Here is a 26,260-nt window from a genome sequence, read left to right as displayed (position 1 = left end):
TGTCAGTGGTGTTGGAAAAGCAGTAAGAGGGGTGCACTAGGAGACTGGCTAGACTGACCTTAGTTCCAAACAGTTTACTTAAATAATAAATTCAGGACTCTATGAACAAATACCTCATAGCAAAATAAAATTAATCCCAACCAACATGATTTTATGGAAATCTGGGACTTGTCTAGAAAACTTGTTGCATTTTTTATAAGATTGGATTTTTGACAGGTCTTGTTGATAAAGGCGGTGGTGTTGAAATAGTATGTTTGGATTTCCATGAGGCTTTCTGACTTAGTACTACATGACATTTTTATTAAAACACTTGCATTTTATGTAATTAACCAGGCATATATTACATGGATTAAAAAGTGGCTCAATGACAGACCTCAAAACTTCATAATTAATAGGAGATATCAGTTAATAAGGTCATAACTGGCAAAGCTCTGAAAAGTGAAGCTTTCAGTGCCATCTAGTATCATTATCAGGTAGGTGGGCAGTACGGAAAAAAATCTTTGTTGGAAATTAAGCAGACCACTAAAAGATCAGGCAGATATTAAAAGATGATAAGGACAGATAAAGTTATAGAATGTCTGAGTTGCTACCTTAAATGGTTCCAATGTGGTAAAATAAGTTTCTGTATGGAGAAACATAGGGTGGATCCAACATCCCAGAGTGCAGGCTACAAAGGACTTAAGGTTTATTTTATATAATTATCTGAACATGATCTCTCAGTTCAGCGCTAAAGCAAATGGGACTAATGTGATCCCTTGAATTACAGAAAGAGGAGTATCAATCAAAAGCAGGGAAGAGATTGCATCTCTACAAATAGGATCTCCTGTAGAACATTGTACTTGGTATCCTAGCAAATGAAACATAAAATATGTGCCTCATTGCTTCATATTAAAGAGATGACGGAGAAATGTCCTCTCCACTGATACTTTTCTCATGATTTTTGGGTACTGGACTTGTGATCAACACTGCCCAGCTGCAGGACCTGTGACAGACAAGCCTGAATTCAATGTAACATGAACAAAATTTTCTTCATTCTATTATTAGTAGAAATCTATCATTGCATCAGAATTTGGTAAAGATAGAGACAGTGGAGGAAAGAATGGAGAGGGGAAATTGTACTAGTTCTTAACAGGCTAAGAAAGAATCCTACAGGAGGTGTTTGACATGAGATTTGTGAATCTCTAGGAAATTAGCTAAGAAGAGAATTCTACATTTGACTGCAATAATATCAAGAAGATAAGGGCATTCCTACATAAAAAGAGAATTGCATTTTTTCTTACAGTAATAACTTCAAGATGCAATGAAAGGAAAAAAGCTTGACTAAGATCTTATTGTTTTCAAGACCCTATAGAAATTGTTTAATGCAAGCAATTACAGTGTTGAATATGAGCATTACATACTGAGAATAAGTAATAAGTGAATAGGATGGATGATATACTTTATTCTGTTTCATATCACTTGATGGTAGAATTTCCACTTGGATATTTATATAAAAATATATAAGGGTAGCAACAATACAAAGCGAGTGCAATTTAAACTTGCACACAGTTCACTGCTATGCAAGGTTTCTGTTTAATCTCTAAATCAAGCCTGCTATGCCTTCATCTTCTTCTCTATTGTGTTGCACTGTCTGACATTCAAGCAGTTTATGTTTTAAAAGCCCCAGGAACAACAAGACTTACTCAGAAGGCTCCCTGTAACATGAAACAAAACTGGGCTTTCAAGCTATTTGTTTTGAATAAAACCATCGAACATGCCGTCTGTTCACTGCAATTTTGCCGTTATCTCCAATATATACTTTTGCCATTCTGACAGTCCTACTTCTTGCAGCTAAACAAAGTGACCTCATTGCTTTCCACTGTATTTTCTTTTAAACATTGGCTGGGATGACTGAGATTCAGGAATGTGGGAAAATGGATTCCCAAGCCACGTCCATCCCCTTTAATTCTGAGCTGTAATTTTTGGCTTGGCTTGAATCACAGTCATCACATTTCAGTCTGAATCTCTCTGTAAAGTGATCTTTCTTAAACATTTCTTTCACTCATCATGGGATCAGAAACAAAGCCATTCTAGTCTTTCAGCAAAACACTTACAAACGTCTTTTTACAGCGACTCACAAGAGCTGAATTTCCTTTAAAAATGTTTGAAAAAGAGGAGGTTTTCATTGCCTGATTGTCCTCTTTGTGAATCTTGTCATCTGTATGCCATGAGCTACAGCTATTTTAATCTGTTTTTGTTTGCAATCCATTTGGTGTCCGCCCAAGAAAATGCAGGTGATTCTAATTAACTTACTGCTGAAGATGTGGAAAAATCTCAATTGTGCTATGGAGAATTACACACTTAAAACCTTCCCTCTATTATTTATAACAGCTTATTAATGAAAAAGATTACATGAATACATTTACCACCTGATTCATCTTTGTTCACTTTTTAAATCAACAAGGTTTATGTTAAAGGGGAAAAATCCCTACCAAATACAGACCTCAAGTACAAGCATCAGCTTGCTCATTTCAATAAAACGGGAGTTTAAAAAGAAATAAAAATTATCTTGCATCATGCAACAGAGTATAATATCTGAAATTACCAAGGGTTTAGAAATAGCTATTCTCTCTCTGTAATATATCAGTATTTAATTTTGTGAAATTCTTTTCCATTTTGTTTGCTTGTTTATTTTCTCTTTTGATATCCCCTTCACCACTCCCATTTGCTCTCATTTGCTGCAGTAACTGATTCTCATGTATGGGTTAGTAGATCCATTCTGACCAATGCTTAATGTATCTGAGCTAAAATAGGATTTCTATGGTTCTTTGCTGCTTTACCAAACATACTTCTTTTTTTCCTGCTTGACCAAAAGTCTTTTAGGTGTATTAGGAATCTGCAAAACATGGATAGTCTACCAGCATCTCTTTTGGGATATAATCAGCTTCATGTCTCCAGAGATGTTCAGCTTCCAACTTTTACCTGCCTGGCATTTGTGGCCATAAGATACTATGGTGACTCACAGAAGGGAATTTCAGATAGAGAGATTTAAGTCATTTGCAGGAAAATCATTAGATGTTAAATGCTAGCACTGAGTAATTTCTGCTAGGTACAGCTACCAACAGGCAGTTTACCACCTTCCATCTGTTACCACTTCTATTATTCTGCGCCATGCAATAGATGCTGGGATAGTCTAATTTCAATGTGATGACAATGTGGATAATGCAGTTTATTTCTGGGAGGATAAAAGGCTGAATAAAGGTTATCATTTTAGGAGAAGCTGACGATGGAAAAACTCATCCACTGTGTGACGTGATCAGAACAGCTGGGGATGTAATGTGGAGGGTGAGGGAGAAGAAAGCCAAGGTATTTTGTATGTTCAAGAAATATATACTACATTGCCATTTCTTATATCCCAGCTGTGCCTGTTAACTTCTGGAAACGTGTAGAGATCAGCAGTTAAGCATACTTGACTGATATTTACTGCAATGTGCATTATAAGACATCTTCTGTCACACATTAAGTTCTGAAAGAGTTAAGTAACTTGAAAAATACAGGCTCAAGATTATATCTGTCATGGATGGAAATACTACATTTATGCCTCATTGTAATCCATTCATTGGTTTATGGACCTTGAGCCCTCCAGGGAGTGTCACAACTCCACATGATACTGCTGAGAGCTGTATTTTGCTTTTGGATTTCTGATTTAGCTGAAAGAAGTTTAAAAACACATGTAGCCTGACAACTCCCTGTTGGCTATACAACTGAGGAGGGTCAAGAGAATAAACTATTCTAGCAAAAGCCAGCTGTAACTTATGCTCGCTAAACTGGCTGAAGATCTGCCTGTTACAGACAGTAGCACACAAAATTTATGCATTTTGCTAAATCCTCCCACTTTGGTTAAATTGTGCTTCATTTGGGAATCCATCATCAACAGCATCATGCCTGTGTTTTTTGAGCAACAGCAGAACACTATGGGAAATTGCACTTTGGGGGGGTCTAACTCTGCTCTTAGGACTATATAGGACTTTCAGTCAGGTCCACTGACATCAGCAGGAACTGTGGTTAAAAGCTAAGGGACAGATGCAATTCTCCAAGCATCCCTTATTCCCAATGATGATTTTAAAGAGAATTTAGTGCACAGTAGGGACAAGTATTTTCCCATCTTTCGCAATAGTGAGAGATTAAATTAGATCTCAATAATGTCACGTCCCCATCCTGACTAGTACTGATGCTTATAGGACTTTTAACAGTTGGAAGTGGAAGAACCGTACGTTTGGGCACACATAATCTTCAGCCACAATGGGTAAAGAATTTGCATTTTCTGGACTGTACTGCCCTTTTTTGGCAAATATACTTATTTATTTTTAATGATAGTGACTAGGATAGGAAATTTTGGATGGAAAAAGGATATATAGGGTGGAAATTGAAAGTCATGAGACTGCTTCTTTCATAACTTCTTGGCCTTTTAGTGATAGCTGAGGAGTCCAGACAGGCCCAATACTCTTCTCTTTAACAGATCAATTTTTTACTGGGCAGCTTGAAGTTATGTTCTGTTCAAGCTTAGATGTCTCAAGGTTATCTGTCTCTCCTGTCTTCAGGAACTGTCTGTCCTAACTGTTTGTGGGCATTTCTTACAGCTGTTGATCATTGCTGGGGAGTGGATTCAAATGCAGAGTTCAGGCTCTCATGAGCAGTTGGTAACAGTCTTCGTTCATTCATGTCATATTGTAAGCATCTATCTTAGTATTTGTTTTTTATCTTTAAGTGGGAGAAAACATTTAAAAGTTAGATTCTTTAGTCTAAGGCACTTATCAGACACCTTTGGGTGTTACAGTCCATGCCTGCATGGAAAACTCAGAGGCTCTCTTAGAAGATAAGTATACATATGGCTATCTAACACCAACTTACTGAATTCTTTGCATTTCATATCTAACATATAAATGTGATAATACAAAGGTGTGTGTATATATGTATATATGTAGACAAGATATTTACTTTAATAATATCTTTCCCAGAAAACACGGCACACTTTTAAAGACAAAATAACAATTAAAGTCTTGAGATTCTACTGAATGCTCTTACCTTATTTTGTGTGATAAACCTCTAGTCTAATAAGTGAGCAAAATTTTGTTGTTTTTGAAAAGTCATATTTAGTGTTATGAAGCAGTGACATTAAGCAGCACTATGTGAAAAAACCCAGAAACATTAATTTTAATATTACACAAACCTATGGTGCTTAGATATTTTTCCACTTTTTTTTTTTTTTCTTTCCATCTTAACTGCAGGACTCTTCAGCTATAAACATATTTTTTCCTGTTATTCCCACTACGTTACCCATCCCCAAACAGGTTCAGGTAATTTAAAACTTTTTTTTCTGCTTCTATTTAATTTGGACAAAATCTGAACCATCAGCAAAGCCACATTCAGCAAAAAATGCAGTCAAAATATCTACAGAAATCATAAAAATCCTGAACTGTGCCAAGTCCCAAAAAACAGAGGAGACTAACACATACTTCATTACTTTGACAGAAGCAACTCCATAGTTTTCATTTTATGGTTTGACAGGCATACCATGGTATAATATATTAAAATAGCATATACACATTCCATTGTGTGTGAATGGCAATGGTATGTGTAGGAACTCTTAAAAAAAAGATGGTTTAAGTGTAGTTTGAAATGGAACAAATTACTTTCTCCTTTGAAATATGCAAAAAAGAACCAAATCAACCCAATCCCCACAATGAAATACAAATAATATAACTGAAACATAACTAAGACATGCAAGAAATACAGAAAAATAAAAAAATACTGACTTATGAGAAGAAAGATATCTAGCTGTTGGTAATAAAATGCACTGGATAGCTGTCGGCTGAATTTTGGTTGAAGTAAAGGCATAGAATGAGTATTATTTGATATTTTCGCGCAAGCTAATTATTTCAAAATTTGAAACTACGGAAAGAATTTTGATTTGAATCATTTTCTTTGTATCTTAATACTGACTGTGACATGGAATGATGTAAGAAAGGTAGAAATCCAATCTCATCCCTTTTACTAGGGTTCACAGAGACCCTCTGGTATTTTTGAAGGTTTGGAAAGTCAAAGTTGGCATACAGTGTTTTCCATCTATAATCTCCTTCTTTGGTAAAAATTCTGGTAATTATTAATGACATTTACCACAGAGACATCCAAGACAACTGCAAAGTTTCTAAAGGAGACTGTTCCTATAAGCTGTGTTCTTTATGTTTTTAATGTATGACATATTGGAATACAAAAATGCAGCTGAAATAGGGATGATAAAAGAAACCATTGTGAACAATTTTTAGTGTGCAAATTCAGATACTTTTCAAACAGCAATCTGTCATGACTGTTTGCAAAGTATCAAAAAAGATTGTGCCTTTGCTCAGTGATGGTAGAAATGTTCCTGTGCACAAAGCACTGGATTGGTGCTACTTATGACCAGAGAGTGGCCACTGCTGTGAGGATAGTTCTGCAAGTCATGAATCAGGTCATTAAATAAAGCATTTTGTGAGCTACTCTGTTTAAGTGGTACAGTAGGAAAAGCTGACGGACTAAAGAACACCCTTCCAGCATCTTCCATGTTCCTGTTTGGATTCAAGTCTGGCTTCAAGTTTAGCTAGGCTGGAGAATTGGAATATTTTTATTTTCAGTGGTTCGAGTAGATGCTAGCTTGTTCAAAGTTAAGATTATAGGCTAAATCACTGCAGTTTTCATTAGAAGAGGGTGTATCTTATCTGTCTATGAAGGTTTGTTAAAAATATGTAGCACCTGATAATTTAACACCAAATGAGTGGCTGCTAAATTTCCCCTCTCTGTCTCTCTCACACACACACATCTACACACAGAGGAATGCTTCTTGACTGCCAAACTATGTACCAAGATTTTTTCACTTTAATCTCAATTTTATGAGTTAGAAAACCATGAAACAAAGTTTCTACCAAGTATGCTGACAGATTTTTAGTTCTAGTGACTCCACAAGGCATCGCTACAAGTACACCGAAAAACTTCTTATTAAAGGTTTCTGAGCTGATCCATTTTCCATTTAAGTCAACATGAGCAGTATCACCATGAAGAGCTCAACACTTGCTAACTGATACCATACAGTCGTGAAAATTATTTCATTTCTAAGTAAACAAAAAGTTGTGGTACCTCCAACCCCATTGTGTGGTTACTGCTGGCACAGTAATTGGTGGCAGCTACTTTGGTGTGTTATGTCACGTAATACTGTATTAGTTCAGGACTGACAAATTTAAACATATAGTTTGAAATATTGGGGGAATTTTTGCTGGGAAGATGGAGGTAAGGGGCATGGAATAGCCTCTTTCTGGTTTTTGAGGACTTCTTTATTTTCTGAGTGAAGGCATTGCAGGGAAGTCTCATCACCTTACCCTTAGTTTGGAAGAGTTCATGGTGATTTTAAGAGCCTCAGTATTACCTGTAAATCACTTTTAATCTGGGCAACTGAAAAAGTTCTTGTTCTTTGTTTTTAAATCCTGAGAGAAAATGCAGATATTTACATATCTGATTCAAACATATAAATCTCAAGGCCTTAATCCAACAAATCACTGAAGCACTTCCTTAACTGTAAGGAATAATCACAAGAAACCACAAAATAGATCTATTCAGGTCCTTAGAGAAGTTTCCATCTGTTTTGGTGAACAGAGACCAGTATCAGTAAAGCAGGAATTATAGAAAGAAATAATCTATATCCATAACAAAGTAGAATAAACATGAGAAAACAGCTTCTAATGGCAATATTTGTTTCCCAAGAATTTCAGTTATTTGAAATGCATACTCTCTGACACCAAAAAGAAAATAAAAAAATGAAAAAGGTGTATGAAAGAATCATGAAGAGAAAGCTGGATCAGGACAGCTGGAGTTGCTCAGGATCCAAGTGATATGGTTCTGTTCTGTTATGAAACAAAATGGCCACATTTTGCTCTCATTTACATTCCTCCCAAACCAGGGAACATTGTTTGTCTGCGTGAAGACAAAAAGAAGTTGGTTTGCTACATAATTATATCCATGATCTGTGAGGATCCTGATTGTACTAAAACAATATGCTAAGTGAATATATAACTGGAGATCTTTAAAAGACTTGTTAATTCCTTGGGGGTTTATCATGCTGTAGTCAATTTAGGGACAATTCAGTTACTAGATTGCTAGCAATATTGGTTTCATAAACTTGAGGGAGCAAAATGAGCTAAAAAATCTTCTCTTAAAGAGGTGAAACCCTTAACATAAAGCCTCCTTTTTAAGCTGCCCTCTTACTTTGCCCTCTGCCTTGCTCCTGAAGCTTTCTGTTGGTACAATTTCTCTCACTTAGGTATCAATCCCATTAGACTGCTATATTATATCGTTAAAACATTGATGTAACACAAGCTGCTACAGCAAATAATTAAAGTAATAAAATACAACTGCAGTTATTTGTTCTCTTGAATTGCAGGCAAAAAAAAAAGGAGACAGGGTTTTTTAAACTGACCCCATAGTGTTGCATATAGATAGCAAAACTTTTTTTAATGTGTTTTATTGCTGTAAATCTTTCTTTTAAAAAAAGCATAGTGTAATTGTAGGTTGTTTGTTTGTTGTTTGTTTTCCACAGGAAAAGCAATCAGTCTGCATCATGGAATTACACCTTCATAATTTTATTTAAAAAACTATTTTTTTTTTTTTGAAGCAACAAGGATGTTGAAAGAATCTGAAAGTGTAACTACCCCTTCCCCCCCCCCCAAGAAACTTGATGGATTTAATTTATTCTGTGTGCATGTCTGTGTGTGAACATCTTCTCTAGGCTGAGGCTCATTTTGTCAAGTGCTAGCCCAAAGTGTTTTTCTATTAATGGCTAAACTGTAAGGTCTGACTAAATGGGGTTTGCAGTGGAAGTACTGCCAGCTCCTTGTCTGTGATGGCATGTGTGCTGTACTAGGGCATAATGCCTCACATCCCCAGTTTATTCAGGAGAAAAAGAGAGGACTTCTGTGTCTATCTTTTTATACTTTTCATGGCTAGGAGGTGGATACCCTCACATGTGAGCTTCTCTGAATCTGACTCTTACCAGGGGATATGTCAGGACCTTCATTTTCTCTTTGGCACAGAGTAAGCAACAGAGACAGTCAGCTGACTTTAAATTTCTTTAGACTTTTTGTTTCAGTGTGTACAAATGTCACTGCTTGATTTACAAAGTATATTAACATTATTTTAATATCTACAAAATGTTCTATTCTTTTTTATTTTATGCATTAAGTGGTTTATTTTATTTATTAAGCCTATTGAAAAAGATTTTATTGAAAATTCTGAAGACAAATTGGCTTGTTTCCTTCTACATGTTCACTAATAGATATATTATACAATGCTAGAAAAAAAAGGCAAAAGGCCAAACTCATCTCTGGTGTAATTCCAGTAAAAGCAATAAAATTACACAAGGCATGGATTTGGCCCAGGCATTATAAATGTTACTCTGGTGCACACTGAGTGTCTGCTTGTTGTTACTGGCAAGGCTTAAAATACAAATTCCCCTTTTTTCATAGAAATACATATATTTCTCTGGAAGAGATTAATCAATGAAGCAGGTATCAGGTAACTATGACAAGACATCAACTAGTTAAAATGCCTGCCTTTTTAATGGCTTTTTCTTCTTTTAACTAGCTTACAGTCCCTGCTTCCAATTTTTTTAAATATATATTTATTCTTTCTTTTGTGCATTGTCATTGCAAGACCTTTCCCCCCCGCCCTGCTTTTGTCTCCTTTTCTCTAATTTGTCTTGTATGCTCTTCCGTGATGCTTCCTGTTGACACTTCTCAATATTTTTTCTAACTCAGAATGTGGCTTTCTAGCAGACATAGAGGCCCCAGAGTGAATACCCTTCTGAGCCAATTCTGACTTGGACCTTGCACAACGCTATTAACTGGCTCTTAGTCTAAGAAAGGTGGCTATAGTGGGATTGCCTGAGCCTGAAGACAGAAATGGTTGAGGAAATCTTGCCAATACGTTTGCACTACATTCAACCACTTTTAATTTTAACTCAAAAAAATAAAAGAAAAAAAAAAGGCCCAAACCATTTTGAATCACAAACTTGCAAGGGTAATGCCATATTGCATTCATCTGTACATATAAGTTTATACTTGTCGGCCACTTTAAAGTAAACACAGTTCAATGCCCTTGGAAACAGTTTTCTTCAGCCCACTAGACTTCCCTGGAAAAAGGCTTTATCTTCTGAACTGCTGGATATTTGTGTGTGCATGTAATTCTTTTCCTATCAGCCTGTTTTTTTTCCCTTTTTTTTTGCATGTAAAAGTTGGGAGCAGAAGCTTCCTTGGAACAACACAGAATCATAAAAGACTTCAGGAATCTCATCACAAGCTAAACAGTACAAATTGCACATTCTTCATGGAAGTATTAGCTTTTAGTGCGTGCCTGGATCCAAGCATAATAGATTATCCCAAAGTGGGAAAGAATGAACAGTACAAAATTAGCAGAACTGGGAGTTCAGATCATTTGGTGGAGCAATCTCTGTACTTTCAGGATACTGAATTTTAAAGCCACTGGAAACAGTACGTAAAATTATATCAGAGTAAGCAAGGAAGCATGTATAGGCCTGGGCGAAGGGAAAAAGAAGTTTGGAAAATACCTTTTCAGAGGAAAACAAGTGCTGAAAATCAGTGAATGAGCTTGTAGGAAACAAACTTCTATTCATGAGCAATTTCTTGCTCTGAGGATAGAAATATGCTAAAAGATACAACAGAGAGAAAACAAAATACATTTCAGTGGTTGTTCAGGGGCCAAGTGCTGCTGGAGAATAATCCTGCACTCAGAAATATAAAACTGCACAGGATTGGTCGGTCTCCTGAGGTTTCCCTTCTTCTCAAGGAAACCTTGCCAGAATCCTTTATGCCACTGGCTGATGAGTTTGGTTTAATCGTGCTGGGAAGTAGCCCAGGAGCACTGTACATTTAATGGAAGCTTAAAGATGGTGGTGAGTATACTCTGGCAGATGTACCTTGTACTTTCTGACTGCCTTCTTCAGGTCCTCAGGAATAGGAATGAATTATTCTTGAGAACAAAGATAAAAAAAAAATGCTGAAGTTAAATACACCCTGGAGGAGCAAGTCACTGAACACAAATCTAATAATATGGAGTCTTACAATACGTATTGGAATATAAGCTGCTAGAGGTTGTATATCGTGGCTATTAATACATACCTTAGCTGCAGAAGCCTCACTGCCTCTGCCATCCTCACTGTGCTCCTATAATCTAACTACACCATATCAGACAGTGATCCTAGCATGGGAGTCATCAGCTTTAGGGAACATTTGGGATTTATTTTTTTCAATTCTTCTGCAATGCTCTGTTCCATTAGAAAGTGAGATAGCATTAAACTGTTTAAAAAACTCATTTTTTTCCTAGCTATATAAATACATCTACAATGTTTTATAATTTTAAAACTCATTTCCTCTTTGCTTAACTCCTTGAGATAAGTGAACTCTCTTTTATGTAAACTTTCTACCAGAATACTGACTACCTTTTAAGCGGAGTATGATTTAGAAGGTAATGAAATATCACTTTCTTATTTTCCTTTTTCTTTTTTTTTTTTTTTATAAATAGGTTTTAAAGCACTTTTTGCTGCACTTTAGCTTTTAGATTAAGAGATAAAACTGATGAAAGGGACATAACCTTCTGTCACAGAGCAGCATGGCTATTGGGAGGTGAGGTAGTCTAAAATACCATTTTCAACTTCATTTCTCTTCATCAAGATGACTGTATTTCTTTACTACATCCCATAAGGTACTTTATCTTTGCCCATAAAAACATTTTCTTCCTTAAACACTGACTATCGTGCAGTATGAGACTTAGTGTCTGTGCATGTCTGCAATGATATTATATATAATCAAATCACAGCTATGGACATTAAAGCCAAACTGAGCCTTGATTTTAGGTTCTTTAGGGTGTCAAACTTTGGACACCTATAAGAAATCTGACTTTCAGAGAGCAAGTGTTTAAAACTTCTTTTGAAACCATATCTTCTTAAAATTGCACACCCAGCCTTTAAAGTTCCTAATGGTCACTTCTAAAGTCTTGTGGGCATACCCACTCCTACCCCAGTGGATCAAAGCCCCAAACCAAGAGCCCTAAGCTCAGCATTTTTTTGTTGCTGCTTTTATTTAACATGAATTGTTCACTGGGGATCAGAGTAATGAAACCCAGTAAATAATACATTGGGCAAACAGAGAAGATAACAAAAGGAAATACTTAAGGTACTATAATAATTTTAGCCATTCTTTTTTCAGGTCACTATAATCTGCCCAAAGATAACTAATTGTTCAAAGTAAACATTCCACTCCGACCACAAAAGGAATCTATTACACAAACATATAATTCACAGTCATTTTTAGTGGGCTGTAAACAGTTTGGAATGAGCATAAAATGGGACAAAAATCAAAGTGAGCATTTAGAAATGAAAAAGTGTTTGCTACAAAAGGTCAGTCCCTTTACTTGGCAAACTATGTAGAAAAGCCTGGGAAAATGTTGAACACACAAGCAGTAAGGGAATTTTAAAGCCAACAACCTCCCTGTTTCTTTAAACAGACATCGGAACCTATAACTGGATCCTGTCAAACAAGCGACAGCAAAAAAACATAACAGCTGCTAAGAAGTAAAGTTGAAAGATAAAGTTTTCTAAGTTAAGAACCTTCTCAGAAGTGGACTAGAGGTCTTTCTTAAATCTTTAAGCAAAGTTATGGATCCCAGGGTGGCTTTTAGGCATTGAATCAAATATGTAATTTTGTGTATCATTCCTGTCAGAGCATCCTGTGCTCCAAGAAAAGCAACAAAAAACAATGTTTGCAATGTCCAGTTTAGAATGGAAATGGTACCTGTAATCATCAGCTTTGATGCTTGCAGTGTCATTTTTCAAGTAATTTCCGCTGATTTGAGAACACTAACTTGGATTTGGGAATGGAGGGAGAAAATGAAGGATGTTTCAAAAGAGAAATGAAAGTTAAATTACATTTTCCTGGAGCATTAGTACCGCATTTCTTTACAAAACCTAAACTATACTGGATACCCTCGCTAGGTTTAGGATACTGACTGCTCGGGGTGTTCATTTACTCTGTCATTAGACACACAGACAAATGGTCATCCCTAGAAAACATAAGATTATTTTCACATGATAAAACATTACTATGAGAAGTACTGGGTGACATTTTATTTAGACACAATGCAGACTGATATTTTGTTTTGGTTTGTTTGTTTGTTTGTTTAGGGTTTTTTGGTTGTTTTTTTTTTTCTGTTTGGGGTTTGGTTTGTTTTTTTTTTTTTTTTTTTTTTTTTTTTTTAATGCATTCTACTCATGCCTTTCACATTTTTAAAACAAAATAAAACAAAAAAAAAAGGTCAAAAAACCAGCCAGAACTTTTAAGGGGTCATGTATAACAAAATAAATAAGCAACTTGAGAAATGACTGGAAATAATATCTTGCCTAGAAACATCAAAATCTTGCAAGGGGCCCCACCCTTGGCGAGATCGCACAGCATGTGAGTTATAGTATCTGGGAGGATTGTCCCAGGCTTTCCTTGTTGCACTTTTCAGCTTAGGGTTGGCACTACCTATCAGATGCTTTCTGGGGAGAAGAAAAAGAAAAAGCATGGAATAGAGATGAAAAAAGTCAGGCCAGCATACAGCCCCAAAAAAGTCTGAAGTACATCTAAGGTAGGTCTTGATGGCAAAGTAAAGGACTACAAAGAGAAAACAGATACACTGTTCCGTGAAAAACTTTCCCTCTGACTCCCTGAGAACATAAAAAGCGAAGAAATACTAGAACTCATTGAGTAGCCATTGTAGCAATCTGATCATTGCATGGTACAGAATTATTCTCTTATCCTCACAGGGGCACATCATAGGACTTTTTTTTTTTTTGCTATTTAGGACATTGCATTAGATACAAAGGGTACAATGCTCTTTGCCTGTATACTATTGACTCCAGTGGCACAGGTCTGTCTGTATAACTGTGTAGGACAAGAAGTTGACTAAAATGTATGAATGAATAAATAGTACAGGAAAAGAAAAAAAAAAAAGACCTTTTTTGTTTCTTTCTTTGTTTTTTAAAGTGACAATTGCCTTGCAACTTTATAAGAATAAACACATTTTTATTGACTCTCTTTATTAAACTCCACTATCAGCTCTGCAAGATGGCTGAGTAAATGTAGAATTTGATTAATAAGAATTCTCCTTCGCAGTCCTATAACTAAAAATACCAAAAGAGGCTGAAAAAATGGAATTTGCTCTTGATCAAGTGAATTCTTGTTGGATAGATAAATATGCATTACCGTGTAAGAATTTTTAGACCAAGCCTTATAAAGCACCCCTGTCCTGAAATGGTGAATAAGCAACCAGTAGTCTAGAGGATAAATGAACAAAATCTGATTTAAGTTAGAGCAAAATAACTTCAGAATAATTTGTTTGATTTCAATGTAGATATTAATTTAAAAATAGTGTAACTAAACAGGAAATCTTGCCAACAGTTAATAACAACCTCTACATTTTTAATCTGTGGGAGAATATTACTTCAGTTGGCTATTATATGTAACCTTATCTACACAGGAAAATGTACTAATTAATATGGTTTATTCAGATTGCTGCTAGACTTTCTGTGCACAGTGATAATGCTTTAAAAATCAGAAAAAAAAAATAGAAAATCAATAGGTAAATAATTGAAACCATGAGGTGATAAATGAGAACATAACCATTCAGCAAAAATTGAATGTTCTGCAAGTAACATTTAGGGTTATTTCTCCTAAAGTCTTCTTTTCTAATAATCCAATAACTTATATGAAGCACACAAGTAACATTTTTGGTACAGTTACAGTATGTAGCTGATATATTTTCTAAATCAGAAAAAAAGCTTTTCTACAACAGCCAATATGCCAGCTGTACTGAGTATCTAGGCCATCTTACTAAGGCTATGAAAGTAAACATACAGTTTTCATTAAATGTGCCTTTCCCATAATTGGTACATAAGTATTTCCCATGACTCTGCAGTTGAGTATCTTGGCTGGAGGCATATCTGGCCATTAAGAGGAGGGCTTCAGATCTGTTGAGTCTCAGCCATGCCGGGAGACTTGGCACCTCCACATACTGCTTCCTAATACCAACCCTGGTATAAAATGTCATCAGAAGCTTGCATAAACATTGGACTTAGCTTCACATAAATTACTGCTGTCCTGAGATACTTTATGCCAGAACTTAGTAAAAACAACACTTTGAGTAAATAAAATGTGAGTAAATGCAAGTATCTTAATCCAAGAAAACGATAATAGAAAAAACTATGTAGCAAATATAAACTCATAAATACAGTGATAAAATGAAATTTTTATGTCTGCCATATGATTAGCTTTTATTTACATATTACACTAACTAAAAAGGGTAGACATCTCTAAGTCACAGTAAGTTTGAAGGAAACACCACAACAATAATGCAATACTCCAAAGGATGAACTCCTTTAAAGAAACAGTGGTATTTCCATTTTCTTCCACGAACATTTTTCTGATAATCACACAGACAATAAGCATTTAATTAGATGTCTTTGATTTTTCTATTACTGTTCAGCAGTGCAGAGACCTCAGGCCACAATTCTCCTAGAGGAGTGGTCAGACATATCTGTGAAATATCTAGTGCATCTTTTGGAGAACCTGTGCTAAGATCATAATCAAACAGTCAATTAGACATATTCTACATGGCATGTGATTCTTATAATCTAATCTCTGCTTTTCCTTTTCATGTTCTGAATTTCTCCTTGCAATTTCTCCTCTATTAATAGTTACTTCACATGTTTCTCCCCTTTGTCTCTCTTTACCAGACTCCAGCCTTTCTCCAGAAAACCAATGCTACTATCTCCCCCTACTGAAAGATCTCCAGTTTGTTAGTCTTTGACTTCCTGCCAGTCATTCTGGGAATAATAATATCCAAGTGCTCTCTTTGCTGTATAATTAAAGCATGAATTTCCCAGAGTTTGAAACTCCAGGGTAGTTTTATTGCACCTTTCACTATAAAACCAGGTAACAATGATGGAATTAAAATAGCTTTTCCCTTTGTGGTTAATGGTCTAAGCATCTTTTTATTTTTCATTGGTTCTGTTGTTCTGAGACTCCAGTATATGGCAGTGACAATGGGTTCACCCAGCCTTATTCTGAAAATAAATTTTCTATCTTTTGCAAGATATATGTTTCCCCAGATCCCTGGAACAAGTTGTAAACTTGTAACAGATGGTGATGAAGCCACACATTTTTATACAATACATTTTAAGATTCTGCATCTACCGCATGTACCTTCCAAAGAAAATGACCTTCAATGAGACAAGATACACTCTGCGGAAAGGAAAGCAGGCAACGGTGTTAAGTACATCTTTTCTGTACTATGTAAATCCTTCTTATTAATCAAAGCTTTTAATGAGGGAGAATGTTCGGTCCAATGTTCTTACAATATGATTGCTTTTTAAAATAACTGTAAAAATTAGATACCTGCATGCATTAAAAAAATATGGTCCCACTAGAATATTTATTTTGGATGAATACAATTCAGGACTTACTTAGGAAAAAGTATTGGCGTTATACTAAGCAAAGACTTCAGAGTGAACATTACTGACATTTTACTGATGTTTAGCATTCGCTTAACCAGAGAATGGCTAAACCAACCACATGTCAAACAAACTATATGCAGTAGTCAGCATGAATAGATTATGTCAGCTTTTATAAAGAAAATGAACTTACTGAATGTGATATTGTTCAGTTCCTAACTATATTATAAACTCAAGTGCATGCCTATCATGGCAATTCGAGCAGAGTTAAAAGGTTAAAGTTCTGATCACTAACAGAGAAAAAAATAGTGTTAAATATTAAGGTACTCACCTCTTCTTTCAACAGCTTTTATACACAGTCTTACAAACTGGGGTACTGTAGATTTCTCATGCTCACAAACCAAGTGCAAATGGGAGCCAAAAATTTGATCTACATTTGGGAAAAAAAGAGGAAAATACATTAAGGCATATTATTAGTAGTGGGATTTTTCACTTTTCTGAGCTTACACATTAATTAAAAGTTCAACTATCAAAGATGGACAGACAAAGTTGGAAACAAACCCTTTTTGAGTCCTGCTGGTCATTAGCTTCTGCCGCAGAACCAGATGTCTCAGTATCTGCTGCTGGTAGCATTTGGATACTGCCTCTTGTGTTCTAATTTCAATTGCCATTTACACATTGGCCTTGATCTTTCTAAAGTTTGGAGGTCTCTGAAGTTTGCTTTGACCAGCCATAAAATGTGAAGGCCATTCTGGGTGTACAGTTCTGTATCTTGTTGAATCCAAAATCCTACATGATATGAACTGTTGGTCCAACCTTGAAACCCATATGTCGGGTAGCCTTCTTTTCTATGCACACAGAGATTCTCTCTTCCCATTGAGTACTGTAGGGGTGCAAGGGCCTCATCACTTTGCAACATTAAGACTTAGTACAAATTCATCTCATCTTTGCAGAAGTTTTTTTTTTAATCATCAAAGTAACTGTTTAAAAAAATAGAAAGTACTAGACAACTTTTGATAAGGATTGCATCTTACACCAAGTGTAACTTGTGATTTGTGTTGTTTCTTTGATGAATAATCATTTAATTAGATAATGTTACCATTCAGTTTTTATGATTTCAAAGTTTTGATCAACTTTGAATGTTGAAATTAAAACATATTTGTATAAGCAGGTTAAACTTTTCAGATTACTAATTAGCTTCCTCATTTCCACTCTATATGTTTGAAAAATTATGAAACGAGCGGTCAGTAATGGAGATGTTGTCAGCTAGAATCAAAATGAATCAAACAGATGAGAGAAACTGCTCAATAGAAGTCAATTAAATGCTTAAACAATAGGAGTGTACTATCATCATTTATCTGAAGAGACAGTCTCCATATAGCATTTCAACAGGGTACTACAGTTTGGAAATTGACCTAGAGGCTTGGAAAATGATTGTATAGATAGCTGAAGGGTTCTAGTACAAGCCTGGACTCCTCACAGTGAACCCAACAAGCCTGCAGCTCCCATGGTACAGGATATTTCCTTCATAGTCAGCCCCACCATCTTCCACCATAAGCAGCTTGAGTGCTGCCTCCTCCAAGCAGCACACCTTTTTCTCACTAACAGGCAGATAACTATTTGTTTATTTTCTTCTTTACAAAGAGTTTTCTTTTTCCATTGTTAATCACTACCATTTCTTATTAAGCTTAGATTTCAAGAACAACTTGATTGCCTTTTCTTTTACAGAGTCACATAATTATTGAGGTTGGAAGGAACCACTGGAGGTCACCTAGTCTAACCTCCCTCCTCAAGCAGAGTCACCTAGATTACATTGCTCAGGATTGTTTCCCCAGAGTAGAGAATAATCGGAGAAAGAAGATGGGGTGCATGGGTGGTTTGAACTTCTTACCAGAAGTTCAAAAAGATGTATCAGGGAATTTATTCCAGCATCTCCCAATGCATGTGATCTGCATTCTGGTAGAGTACGTTAAAGCCTCTATTTAAGTTAGTAGGAGTTTCAGCTGCAGAAGGGATGAAGAGCTGGGTTCACAGAACTACACTGAAGAAGGTTGTGTGCATGTGTGGTGTTAAGCATTAGCGAACAGTCTGTTACATGTTTTGGGGTTATGTTTCTGACAAAGCACAGTCTGGTTACATTTTCTTCGGAAAACATTTATAGCTGCCTTCAGTAGTAATTATATATACAGAGATTTATGATTAAAATGTACTAGCTCTTCCTCTTTTGACATCTTAATTGTTTTTTTTAAATTTTAGCAAAGACCTGTCAAATTCTTTGCATAATATGGAATGTTTTCTAATGCAAATTACATTAAAAAGTATAAAAATGCATCTTATTTGGTGGACAAAGACACTTGTAAACAATTTCAGAAGCAAAACAGGCAAAGAGATGCATTGAGTAGATGGCAGTACATGAATAACCAAAACAAAATTAATGTATGCATCTTCAGCAGGTTTTCTTCCCTGTTATAACCAACTTCTTAGGACTATTTTGCAGTTACTTTTTCAATCTCCAGTATGAATGCAGGATACTTAGCATTTGTGTGAGGAAATACTGCAACTGTTTTGCAGTTCTCACCTAGTTCATGACTTCTTTTCTGGTGTAGATTCTGTATTTTCACAAAATGTTTAACCTCACTTTACATACTTTTCAATACATGGGTATAGTAATATTCTGTATCCTGCAGTTAAGCTTTAAAATGTGTATTCTTTAGAAAAGTGGCACTCAAGATTTTTGTCTTGAATGGAGAGGGCAACAAATCAGCATTAATAGTTGCTGGCCATCATGAATATTTATAACTACATGAACCCTTGAGACATCCAAATATTCTGAATTCTGGATACTTCTAAACCTCAAATTCCATGACTCTCTCTAGTCTACTGTTTTTTTGCTGTATCTGTTGCTGTACATAAGTATGGGAATGGCATTAGTTACACTGCCATATTTACAATCTTAGAGATCACAGAGATAGCTGGTGAAAACTCAGCTGAGAATTTTTTATGCAGTAATTTGAAAAGAAGAAATTATAAGAATCACAAATTACTAACTTTTGTAAACTAGATTAATGTGTAACTAAGATTAAAATATTTTCTTGTTCTTTTATAGTTGTGAGTATATATATTTAAAAACTAGTTTAAGGAGAAACTAACCAGTTTGTTTCTTTTTTTTTTTTTTAATCTAAAAAAAATAAAAAATGCTTCCAAAGGGATAAAAGAAGTAAAAACGTCTTTGTTTGATTTATTTGTTATAGGACCCTTCAAAACTTCATTTTTTATTACTTGAAAAAAAAGGATGTACACAACACTCCTAACCTCCTGTTATGACAGTTTACATTTCTTATCCAGCTTATTTAACTCAAATGCCTGGGAAATAGACACAATTACCACCTTATGGAATGCTACTTAACTTTAAATGCTCCCCTCTGAATAGAAATCCACTTTATCTTCTCAGAGTTATTTCAGTTTCTCAGGAATTATTTCCTCTATAGACTCCTGAAATGCTCTTGTTTCATCGTTTAAAAATTTGAAATAACAATTGTTCAGAAATGTCTTTTATTAGAACAAAGGCAATTCTCATACAGTGGATTCTGTTCATAAGAGCATGTACAAAAGAGCTGCATACTATGCCCATATACAGCTTTAATCATTCACTCTTTCAGCTGTTATCAATTTAAAACCAATGAAACTCCCACACTGAGTCCATTTGAGCAGTCAATTTTAATATCTTGGGGCATCTGTAGTTATTCTGAATTGGCTGCAAAAGCAGAACTAACAAGTTAAGCTCTAACCATAAGTCTACATCAGGCTGGTAAACCATACATCAAACACAGACAGCTAGTCAATACTGTAATATGAAAAACCAACAAGCATTTTTAAGAAGAGCAATATATTCATAATATGTTAGGTGGTATGGTTTACATTACACATCCCTGATATCTGAGTATTAAACTTTCTATTTAAGAATGTGGGGTGTGTGACAGCTTTGCACGTGGATATGAGACACCAGAAGAGGAGGGAATGGACATTTGCAAGTTGTATAATATAAGATGATGATTACAGCTGCAATGTGTTGCCCGTTCTGGTGAGCTCCAAGTTTTCCCTGAGCCTGACAGAGCTACTTTTTTAAGTAGCTCTTGCAGGCTGCAGCAAAGCCACTAATTCTGAGCTGCAGAAATCTTGCCTGTGGGAGACAATACTTCTGGAAAAGAAACAATTAAAATAAAATCACTAAAGCCACATCCTTACCGAGAATGTAATTGTTAAATTTTTTTGGTGCACATGGATAAGATGTGGCCACACTTGGAAGGAGCTCATATTTCAGTGGTTTTTTATTAAAAAAAACTGAGGACACAGCTAATATTCCCATTTCTTGTGTAGAAGCTCAGATTCTGACATGAGAGGAGAAGATATAATGGTGTAATGTCCAAGTTTTTAGAAATGTGAATGATATCTACGTAATTCAGTGTCTTCCAGGAACAAAATTAACTCTGCTAGATCTGGATTTGAACTGCTGGACTACCGGAGCTTTGTAGCACTGTCTAAGTTTTTTGTTTTCTTTGTATCTGTTTGAATGTTAAGAGGGAAAAGGGGAAAAAGAACAAAAAGCAAAATAAGAGGCATGAACAGAAGGAGGTACTGAACAGCAGTCACCACAGCAGTGAATTTTCAGGAAGGTCAAGGGATGTAGTTGGAAAGAACCACATTCTGAAAGGCAACTTCTTCTAGCTGCCCAATATGTATTCAGACATATTAAGTCAGACATTAAAACGATGCTGGTTCCAGACTGAGGCTCCAAATAATGCCACAATGCTTTTACAATAAGTGAGCCAGGTCCTCAGATGACTGAAGATGATGAGGCTGTCAATGGAGATCCTCTGATTTATGCGAGCTGGGAGTCTTGCCAGTCCTTTTAACTTGGAGATTTACTATACATAGTTGATCTGTGGTGGTCATCAATTAAAAAAAAAATTACATTTGTGAGCAGTTACTATTAAGTGGCATGTGAGCTGCCAGATTTGTTTCACATTCTCAGAAAAAAGGAAAATAGAGAATACTTACAGACACTGGTCTCTTTTATGAAATTATGATATTTTGCTGTGGACAATAGCTCATTTGAATTCAAAGAGAGTGAGTCTGCTGGGTTTAAACCACATCAACTCCTCAAAACAGGTCTCCAGAAATGAGATATTTTACAATTATCTGAGTTATTTCTGACCATCATGTCAAAGGATAAGATCCGTTTGTCCTGTGTTTGGTCATCCATAGGGTTTGTGAAACGTACTTCCAAATATCCAGGTAGTGGCCAAAGAAAGAAACACCTTTGTGATCCACTGTCTATGCAAGACAAAGGAAATATTTCCTAATTTTCCATAAGTTATTATAAGCACTAAATCACTTGCTAAATGCCTTCATTACCCACAAGAATTACAGAACACACTGAAGATAGGTCTTGATCTGCTCTTTTGGACTTCAGCGTACTGGAGGGAAGGGATGCCATCCAGAGGGACCTAGACAGGCTGAAGAGGTGGGCCTGTGCTAACCTTATGAAGTTCAACAAAGCAAAGTGCAAATTCCTACACCTGGGTTGGGGCAATCCCGGGCACAGCTACAGGTTAGGCAGAGAAGAGATTCAGAGAACCCATGTGGAGAAAGACTTGTGAATGTTGGTAAATGAGAAACTGAACATAAACTGGCAGTGTGCGCTTGGAGCCCAGAAAATCAACTGCATACTGGGCTGCATCAAAAAGAGTGTGACCAGCAAGTCGAGGCAGAGTAGACTCTGCTCTTGTGAGACCCCACCTGGAGTATTGTGTGCATTTCTGGTGTTCCCAACATAAGAAGGACATGCACCTGTTGGAGCAAGTCCAGATGAGGGCCACAAGGATGATCAGGGGGCTGGAGAACCTCCCATATGAAGAGAGGCTGAGAAAGTTGGGGCTGTTCAGCCTGGAGAAGGCTGAGTGGAGACCCCAGTATCTGAAGGGGGCCTACAGGGAGACTAGAGAGGGACTCTTCGTCAGGGATTATAGTGATAGGACAAAAGGTAATGGGTTTAACAAGCTAGAGCAAGCTAGTCTACTGGAAGGTGTCTCCACCCACGAAAGGGGAGTTGGAGCTATATATCTTAAGGTCCTTTCCAACTCTAACCATTCTATGATTCTATGACTTCTTGTAAGCATTGCACTCATTACATTGAACTAGTCCAAGGTCCTCTGAAACTTATGAGACAGTAAAGACATTTTCCCTTGTCTGGAATCAACATGGTTGGTGATCTCTGTGCTGCTGTCTGCACAGGCACCAACATATGCTGAGCCTCATTCTATAGGCTATCAAGCCAAATCACAGCTAGTTCCTTTCACTAGCAATTGAGTGGCTTGCATTTTAACCTTGGAACAGTTGTAACCATTCCAACTTTTATGCTCTTTTGGGTTTTTCCTTAACTTATAAAATAAACCCAGTGAAGTTCCTTCAGTGTTTAGCTTTTGGGAAAAAGAAAAAATCCACCGCCAAAAAATCTAGATTAATTTCTTGCCAGCTGCATAGTTGCATTTTCCTTATTTCCCACAGTGTCATTTTTGTTGTTACTCATGTTTTTTTATCATTTACTGAAAGTGTATTTTGTGATAGTCTGTTACCGACACAACCACCATAGCTTTAAAATCACATTTTCACAAAAGTATTTTTTCTTTTTGTTTGTGGAATAGAAAGGCTCAGAAATCAGGAAGTTAGCAGGCCAATATCAAGTTGAAGGTTGGCAATTCATTTTTGGTAATATTAAATCATGACAAAGCTTAAACACAAAGATCAAAGTTCAATTTTAGACTATAAAGTAGTTTTAAAAGAGAAGATTTATATATTATTTTTCTAGCTTGTTAGTGCAGATTTTGTAAATTCTGAGAGTGTTTCAATCCTGAGGAACTGAGGACCCCTGCCCTAGCATATAAATTTGAACACAGTTATTCTCAAAATAATACTATTAAATGGCAGACCTGTACATGTTTCTCTTTTAATATTTATAGGTTCGCATGCATGTGTATATATATGAATTTAAGTCTTCATATAGACACATAACACAAAAGTACTGTATTATACATCATTTCAGAAATGGATCAAAATGTTTCTAGACCAAAGATATTTTGTTTAAGCAAGAGTGAGATGGAATGAGAAGGACTGACGATCTTCATTAGAGCTCTCACAGGAGCATGAAAAACCCCAGTCACCAGCTCATCACAATGATTGGAATCAATGTTCTGTTCCCATTATGGCTTCTTTTATGCCGAGGACTAGAAAGCAAATGGGACAGTGATGGCAAAAATAACTTTTTGTCGTGTAAAGCATCAGCATGTCTTCATTTTTGGATCAGAATGTAACTAACATTTACACGCTGGCCTGCTACATTGTCTTGTTTGATTGCTATCCTCTTATTCTTCTCATTTACCAACTACCTACTTTATTTACTACATTCTACATAAACGAAGTTTTGTAAAGAGTTAAATAGCAATCACATAATTTCTAGATTTTATGATAACAGTGTTGGCAGAACAAAGTACCCCAGGAGATCAAACTGCTATTTAATTTTGAAGCCTGTATTCCCAAATTTGGTTAATGTGGAGAAATGTGTTGAGTCTTCTGGCCAAGTGTGTACACATCAGTGACTAACAGAGCACAGAACTGGGTTTAAGTGAACTTCCTACCTTAAAATGTATTTACCCATGACTATAATTTATGTGTTAAATTTGTTGGAGTTTTGATTCCAATGTGACATACAAAGCAAAAAATCAATATAGATTTGAGAGCTTTATAGTGCCCCTGGCAAATATGAATAGCACTTGATGAAAAGTGAAGGTTTCCACAGCACCTTCAGTGCCACTGCATTGGAGTAATTAACACCTCACGCTTCACCGATATTTATATCAATTCTTCACTGGCACACAGAACAGCTCTTTGTCAAAAATTTGGTACTAAGATGTCCTGCAAGGCTTTAGATGCACTTTTATTACAAGCCCATATTTTAAGGGATTTACAGTTCTGACAGAAGCATTTCCCTAGGGGAATAAAGTTAGGATGCATGTTCTCAGAGCTGGAGGAATTTTTTCTTGCAAAAATGGTTAACACTTTTTCACTTAAGGAAGGAGCAAATAAATAGTTTCAAGAGGTTTCTGCAACTATTTGCATCATCTTTAGGAAAAAAAAAAGAAATAGATGCATCTTATAATATGGAATTCGACAAGCTTTTCATCTTTAAGGTGGATGATTGAATTTTGTGATTTAAAAATATTCTAATGGGAGCCTAAAAATTAACATTTAAAAGTGGTCTCTGTATAAGTACTGTAACTGCATTTTCATAACATTTTAACAGATTAAGGGACAAACTCTGGTGAAGACAATGAAGGAACCTTTTCACATAGACTTACTGTAGGTTGGAATTGAGCCTTGCTAAAGAATCCTGCCTCATTTGCATGGCCAGAACCTAAACCTAATGAAACTTCATGGTAGATAACTAACATGTTTTCTTCATGGTAACATTAGTTTGGTAATAAAACTGTGCCAGGTACTGATTCTGAATTACTGTGTCACAAATCATATACCTTCATTATTCATGGAAGAGTACCCCAGGTAGAATCAAGCTATGTTTATTAACCAAGAGCTTAATGCAACTGCAGCCAAAACCAAATTCATGTGTCTTTCCTAGACAGATATATTAGAGGCTGGAATTGAATTATGCTAATTAATATGTATTTGTTAAAAGGGATCACATCTGATCCCTGTGTAGCACTGCAGGAGATTCATCAGCCACACTTTATTAAACTAAAAATACAACCCTTAAATCCAGAAATTAAAAGACTATAAATTACTCTTCTATTACTGTAATAACTGAAACAAACTAACATGATGCATTCAAATCCTACTCTCAACCCAGAGAATACTTCAAAGAGGGAAAGCCCTCAAATGTATTGAAATCAGATACTATGAATGTGTAAAAACAGATCCTGAAAGCTTGTTGTGTGAGTGTGCACACCTCACACACATTATTTATGTATAAATAACTTTCTTTTTTTTTAAAGTTTCTGTGGCAGTTAGAAGCAGAAGCCCATAACCACGGCACAAAATGATTTCATATAATGAAGGCGCCCTTACACTAAGTACCATTGCACTGAACATTTCTGCATGTATTTAAAACATAAGAACTTAATTTTTAAAATCCTCTCCTCTTCAGACATGGGCCCAGCTGGTGTTTAACTCTTGTGACTGCTTTAGCTTTTGCTGGCTGGGGTCAATCTCTTGGCTCAGCAGAGACAAGTTTAATATACACTAGCAACACCCCTTGCCATTTTTGACACACTACTGGAAAACTCACACTCCAGAGATTGACAGAGACTGCTGGCAAAATGCTTCTTTCTAGTCAATTTGTATGTGCAGTTGTGGGTTTCACACATAATAATTTGGGAGTGCTTAAATTTTTAAGGCATTATTCTGGACAATGTTTGAAAACATGGCTTTGCTTTATTATTAGTGGTCAGAATGCTACTGCCTTTGAGTTAACTACCAGCTTCTTAGCAAAACACTCCTTGAATAAACTAACAAACAAGTTTCAACAAAGAAGCAATTTTTTAAGGATGTGTGAAACTGATGGCTGACTGACTTAGCAAGAAACTGTAGTAGGAAAAGAATAACATATTCAGGGCATTTATT

At 36.0% G+C, this 26,260-nt stretch overlaps 1 protein-coding gene across 1 annotated transcript in view; it reads right to left on the bottom strand.

Moving 5' to 3' along the window:
• ARHGAP15 (Rho GTPase activating protein 15) overlaps positions 1-26,260 on the bottom strand; it is a 340,067-nt gene that overhangs the window by 116,256 nt on the left and 197,551 nt on the right. Inside the window, exon 10 of the mRNA XM_080620957.1 lies at positions 16,899-16,997. Within this exon, the coding sequence (XP_080477083.1) occupies positions 16,899-16,997 (99 nt within the window). The remainder of the gene's footprint in view (positions 1-16,898; positions 16,998-26,260) is intronic.

This window comes from Psittacula echo (genome assembly GCF_963264785.1).
Source record: "Psittacula echo genome assembly, chromosome: 6".
In the NCBI taxonomy this organism is placed as follows: Eukaryota; Metazoa; Chordata; class Aves; order Psittaciformes; family Psittacidae; genus Psittacula; species Psittacula echo.
Note: the sequence above shows the minus strand (reverse complement) of the source record. Positions and strands in the feature narration are given on the sequence as shown.